The sequence below is a fragment of the Limulus polyphemus genome, unplaced genomic scaffold (genome assembly GCF_000517525.1).
Source record: "Limulus polyphemus unplaced genomic scaffold, Limulus_polyphemus-2.1.2 Scaffold6727, whole genome shotgun sequence".
Classification (NCBI taxonomy): Eukaryota; Metazoa; Arthropoda; class Merostomata; order Xiphosura; family Limulidae; genus Limulus; species Limulus polyphemus.
In genome coordinates, this window is record NW_013672337.1 from 4,734 (window position 1) to 11,721 (window position 6,988).

At 31.9% G+C, this 6,988-nt stretch overlaps 1 protein-coding gene across 1 annotated transcript in view; it reads left to right on the forward strand.

The window, feature by feature from the left end:
* Positions 1-1,143: 1,143 nt before the first annotated feature.
* The window catches only part of LOC106474018 (E3 ubiquitin-protein ligase SMURF2-like), a 42,804-nt gene continuing 36,959 nt past the window's right edge, over positions 1,144-6,988 (forward strand). Inside the window, exon 1 of the mRNA XM_022402400.1 lies at positions 1,144-1,512. Within this exon, the coding sequence (XP_022258108.1) occupies positions 1,461-1,512 (52 nt within the window). The 5' untranslated portion in view covers positions 1,144-1,460. The remainder of the gene's footprint in view (positions 1,513-6,988) is intronic.

Sequence of the window (6,988 nt, forward strand, 5' to 3'; positions counted from 1 at the left end):
AAAAAAAGAAAGGTCGTCTAGCAAACGCTGGGACATTCCTGAGGTTGCCCGATAAGTCACGATCCTTCTAGAAACTCCAGCGCGCATGCTCCCAGCGTCGCATGACTTCCGCTGTCGTAACATTATCTATACACTGCTATAAAATGTAAAATTCGTTTTTATTTTCGACCATTTTATCATATTTGTTAACAATGATATATTTTTCTGAATTATAGACACAAATACCATTTTAGACAGTACAAACCTTACAACGAAAGGCTATACATCAAAATTTACAATAAATAATGTTGTTCATGCGCGCCCCTAGTAGAACAGCGGTAAGTTTGACGACTAAAATCGGGCTTTCGATACCAGTGATAGGCACAGCAAAGATAACTTATTGGGTAGCTTTGTGCTTTTTGTTCACTAGATGTCACCTGAGTTCATTATATATATATATATTGAGGTGAAATTCATAAATATCGTAAAAATAATATCTATTTAGCCCGTAGACTAACACTAAATGTGTAAGCTGTAGTACAATCTTTAGTCCGTGTATAAAAAATTAAGACAATTTATATGTGTTATTTAAAATTGTGTATAATTGTATTTGACTACGCACAGATATGTGACTGTGTATTCATAAGCCATGACTAAATGGAAAATCAGTATATTCCTTTTTATTAATCGTGATGTTTTCTGTGCATTTTTAGTAGAAATTTCAGTCTACGTTAAAAATTATATTTTATATCTTGCAGAACATTAAGTCACATTATTTATGTATTTGTCGGAAAATTTGTGATTGCCCTACGAAAGATAGCGAAACCATACGTAAGCGATAGGATTATATTTAGACTTATACAGAGCGTGTTAAAAGAGGTTTCATCCCAGAAATCCATTATATAAATTGCTTTTGAGACACAATAAGTCATTTTTAAATTCAAATAATGTAATCAAGATTTTACTATTTACAATACCTTCTTGAAAACTTAAAAATTTCTCTTAAGTTCTGATCAAATTAAGCAAGCTACCTAAATAGATCAGGATTAAAAATTAGCCTGGAGATTAATATAGTTAATTTAATATACAATTCTCATTTATAATGATCAGAATGCATTGTTCAAGTATGGCCTATGAGTGCCCTCGCTATGAGAGATATTTTCATCCGTGATCCCAATAATATTCCACGATATTTATCCAGCTCAAGCAATTTAGGTTTTTATTGAATCACACTCACTTAAACAATTAATTAATATAAAAGCATTACTATAAGAAAATAAGTATTTTAACTTTGTGTATCTAGTATAAAACTTTTCTCGTTAATGGAACTACTTTTTTGTATTCAATACTCAACTTCTTGGTAGGCTAAAGTCTGATGTATTATGTTGCAAATAGTTCGCTCAGTGCATTCCTATGTGACGGGGTGGAACATTGTTAGGGAAAGTTTTCTCAATGGTGTATAAAATAGCTATATTATTAATATGGCCAACCAGCCAAGTAGAAGAAATGGAGCGACAAAAATTAGACTGACCAGTAAGTATACTTTTTGATACTTGCTGTTCGAAATTAAATTAGATAAACTTAGAGTTAGAGACTGAGTTAAGAGTTCATTCACTGGGCAAAGCGTTATAATTTACAAATAGTGAAATACTGGGATTAGTATTTTTATATGTACTGTACTGTAGAAAGGTAAGAAGGGTGTATTAGTATTATTATTAAATTAACTTTACTGATTGCCAGATTGATTTTAAGTTTCACTCTAAGTACGGCGTACGTAGCTTGCTCTGATCAGAAATTATCCCAACGTTTAACATAAGCAATTGTATATAACTATTACTATTAGTGAGTATTACTATTCATAATGTTGTTGTCCTTTGTAGTACTAGTACTGAGTAACAGTAGTGGCTATAATTTATAGATCATCTGATGAATTGTAATATTAAGCTGTATTAGTGTTACTATTATAAATCTGTTTAACTGATAAATTGTAGTGATAAGCTTTGGTATTGAGTGAAATGTTTTCTCAGCACTGGATGTGGCAGTGTAGTGTGGTTGACATAAAATAATCTCCTTTGCTCTAACTCATGGGTACTTAGAATTAAATGATAATTCTAACAGTATTTGTTGATTTATTTTATTGTAAGGTTACTTTTAACTAGAGAAGTTTCTATAATTTGAGTAATAGTTGTTGATTGTATGATACTAATTGCATTTACATAAAAAGATACAAAATAGGTATACAGTTCATTAAAAATGAAAAAGAGTTCTTTGTTTGATTCTTGTGGCTTTAGTGAAGTGTGAATGTTTATTGCAAGAAAGAACTTAATTTAAAAACTATAAGCTAGTGGCTAAAAACCTAAGATTTGCATACCATGAAGTCAGTAAAAAATTTTGGTGAATACAATTTTGGTACTTAGTAGTGAAAAGGTTCACAGTTCTTACTGTAGGTCTTTGAAGTTGTCTTTCTGTTTAACAAAACTTCCAACAAATGGTCTTTCTTACTCCATAAAAATATTTTAACACCATAACCATATAACTAGTTATTCTATATTCTAGTGAAAACAACTGTTTTAGCCTTTCCTTTAGCTCATCAGATCAGTAACAATATCAATCAACAATAATTCTTTCTAATTATATCTTCTTCAAGATGAAGGAAGGGATTTTATTTAGTGGTTAGGCTATGTGCATGCATCTCATATGATTAGCTAATTTACATAATCTTTGACATCATTAATATATGTCACCACTAGGGGAAGCTTATGTCAGTTTCATAATACAAGCATACTCAAATTCTGTGTGCTCTAGCTAGAAGGTGAGTTTGGGTTTTAATATAACTAGAAATTCATAGCTGAACTAAATGACAGAAGGAATAATAAATGAATGTTAAAGAAAATAAAAGTAGAATTTACAATCTCACAACCAAAATGTTCAGTTACATAAGTGGAAAACAGAATATAGGAAAAATAAAAGATGGGAAATCAGAAGGACAGTATAAACCAGGATGCTAGTGGTAACATCAGTATAGAAAATCTTTTTTTATTCTTTACCTCCTGCAAAGCAGCCAAACTCAACATGAGGGGTCATTTCCTGTGAGAACAATCCCTGAGACTGTCACCTAGTGCTCGTCTCAACAGACCACCCAAAGAAAAAGTATCCAAACTCCTGACAAAATCAAGTCTCTTTTAAGTACTTGTACCTGCGTGAAGCATTCGACTGAGTCTTAAAGTAAAAGTTAATTAAGTTATAGGACTTGTTTACTTGTTAGTTGAACAGGTTGAACTCAGAACAACTCATTTTGTATTATTTTCAGATGAAAAAATTTTGTTAAGCACAAATTAAATGAAAAGACCAACTAAAATCAATTTATAAAATGTACAGTAAATATCATTGGGTAATTAACTGTATATTCTGTAAATTGATTTTAGTTAAATGTTGTATACTTGTTGTGGCCATTTCCAGTGTGTATTTTTGTTTTTCTTTAACTTTTTTTATGAAAATCTTTTCCTTTATCTACATAGCATTTGGTTTGGATTTTTTATTAACGATTGTCCAATTTTTTATGTTTTTCATCCACTGAGTCTCGCTAATCTTCTTGATTAGGTCCCTTGAAAGGGATATTAGGCTGTAATATTATCTTTCTTTAAACCTTCGGTGTCATGTTGTATTTTCCTTTTGGTGTTGGAAACTGTTTGTTGTTGATCTGGTTTACTTTATGTGTCAATGCTCCTTCCTTATGTGTCAATGCTCCTTCCTCTGTATTGATTTCTAGGATTTACATTTTTACATCCTGTCTCTTCCTTTAATTTTAAAACTGGGACAGCATATGAAGATATATTTTTATAAAATTTCTGGTTTCCCATTTCTTTTAACAAGTATTTACTACTTTGCTCCATCTCGACATGTTGATGTTGTCTGTACTGGGACCTTTTTTGAGAGGTTATCATTTTATGTTCCTCTTCCAGTCTTGGAGATATTTCTCATGTAATCCTGTTACTATGGTTTAAAGTACTTCCTTAATGGAGAACCACGTTATAAACTAAAGATTTTTATTTCATCGAGGTCAACATTCTACAGTGTTTGTTTGGCAACTGGTAGCTATATTTAAAAGTTAGATATGCATGTGTACATAATTCATGTTCTTTGTTGTGGATTATTGCTACTTCTGTGGTAGATTCGGTTTTCTTTGGAATTTTGTGTTTGCAGGTTCTTTTTTTTTGTTGTTGTTGTTTACTGTCCTCATTTGAGTTTCAAGAAGTACATATTTAATTTATAGCCACTCAGAATTCACTGGTGGGTGAAATTATTTGTATGTATTTTCTCAAGGTGTATTTAGTGTTACAACTATATGAAATACCAGTTTATTTTACTTCATACTAAGAAGGCACAGTTAAGATTTTGATCTTGGCCGACACCAAAATCCAATGATTATTCAACCATATAGACCAATATTTAGTATTAAATTACTGAAACAAATTAAAATATAACTTTTTAGCTGCATTTATAACAGAAATTCCCCAGTAAAACATATTTGATGCATTTAGTTCAGAAAATAAATAAAATAAATTAGAACAATTTTTGTTTTATTTACACCTAGTGACTTTTTGTTTTCTTTCTGTAGCACACACTTTTGAATTAAGATTTTAGAATATCACCTAAATATTTTCCCTTCAAGTAACATATTTTAAGAAGCTAATGTGTATTTTTTTTTTACTATGGTGTGAGGACTTTAAACCACAGTTATCTTCAGAATAATGGTTAGGTATGGATGGAATACAGTCCAGTGTAACAGTGGTGTGAGGACTTTATAAACCACAGTTATCTTCAGAATAATGGTTAGGTATGGATGGAATACAGTCCAGTGTAACAGTGGTGTGAGGACTTTATAAACCCCAGTTATCTTCAGAATAATGGTTAGGTATGGATGGAATACAGCCCGGTGTAAGTCTTTCAATATTTATCCAAGTTTGTCAAAGAAATGCGTTTTTAGGTCCATAGAGATGCAGAGCCATATAATGACAATAATAATGTGGTAATTCAAGCATTTCTTGAATATTTATTGAAGTGTTTAGATACTGCTTTTAGAGCTGTGTGCTTTCTTACTTATAGAGCATTTTAACCTGTTATTTTAAGACATCAACAAGAACTTATCTGTGAAGAGACCAAATGATTGTTATTGAAGGCAACTTTTCTGAAGTAAAAACTACTGAAAACCACAGGAAAAGTAAAAAAAACTTCATAATACATATTGTACTTTGAATATGTGGTTCTTTAAAAATACTTAAAAAACTAAAATCTTTATTTTTCAAGACTTTATAGAGCTGAACAATTGTAAGTTCCTGATAACTATATTAATGTAACCCCCACAGCCATCAATAAATTAATATATTATTATGTTCATCAGACCTTCACCCAATTTCACTTTCAACATATAACTGCATTACAATAGTTGGTGGTCTATTCTAAATGTTTACTGTTTCATCAACATAACTATAGTGGCAACAACAAAAAGAGCATAAGGCCAAATGTTGTTGTCAGCAGTCCAACCGGCATTGGAAGAAGGTTATAGCCCAAGGCAGTAATGGGATAATGTCTTCTTTGAATGGATTAGCCCCGCATTGTGTAGTAAGCCCTTGGTGTTGGCCAGTGAGACACAGTGTGACTCGTCTTCCTTAGCGTACCTCAGTGGTGAACGTACCACTGTAAGATAAAGGAATTTGCAGAGTGTGGAGGTTAAAGGCCTACAATAGACGGTTCTCCAGCCGTGGCCTTCAGCACTATTAGTACTACGTGGCTGGGTCTTTTGGTTTTCTTGAATGCCAGCTACGATTTAAAAGTTTTTATCTATGGCAATAAGTGGACCGTTAAAGCCCTATCGACCACTTTGTAGTCTGTGAAGGTCAGACACAGACTTACTAGATGGGATATGTAGACTTATGCTTGAGTAAATATCGTTTGTTGTATGAAAAGTGTCATTTATGAATGGAGTATGTACACTGAAGTAGAATATACATTATTAAAAAGTTCACGGCCAATTGTGTTGTTATAAAAACAGGTAAATTATTTTTACAGGTGAAATTTATCTGTATCGTGTAATTATATTTGTCATTAAACCCCTAATGATGTTTTCATCGCTGTTTCGTTTGAAATGTCTACTGACAGTTTAAGAGAGCAAGGTGTATAAAGAAGTGGTAAAAATTACATATCATTAAGAGAACCTGTGCTTTCTTTGAATTGGTAAACATTATTACAATCGTTAGCGTGTAGTCTCTGGAATAATGTTTGAAAAGGGTGTGGGTTTGTAATGTGTAAATCAAAATTTGTGGATATAAAATTAAATACCTGTCAGAGCAAGCTACGTACTTGGATCAGAATTAAAAATTAACCCACTGATGAATAGAGTTAATTTAATCTAATCAAAAAACACCTTGGTTGTAAAAAAGAAAAAAAAACCAAAAAAAAGGTGCGACCAAAAAGGATTGAGCATACGACTTAAAGGAATAAAATCAAAATCGGCGGCCAAGCTTGTAGCTACATTTATATCATTGATAAGAATGTTACAGCAAATATTCATTCATTAGTTAGCCAGGCTGCACCCACCATCATGCCCCAAGTTGAACAAAAAACGCGGCCTGACTTGACTGACTAATGAATAAATATTTGCTGGAATATTTTTATCAATGATATAAATGTAGATACAAGCTTGGCCGCCGATTTTGATTTCATTCCATTAGTCGCATGCTCAATCCTTTTTTGGCCGCACTGTTTTTTTATTTTATTTTTTTACACCTAATCTAAAAGTTGTGTTTGATTAGATATCGTGACTTTTTGTCAATATACACCAAGAAACCACAGCAAGTAAGAAACTGACACTCGATAGTAACCAACATTAGCTTTAAGATCGCAACTCTATTATTCAGAACAGACCTATACGTTACAGAACCAACTAGATTCTTTGAAATATATGGTAGTAGTTTTCCTCTCTAAAACAGTGTTAATAACTTCCTTTATA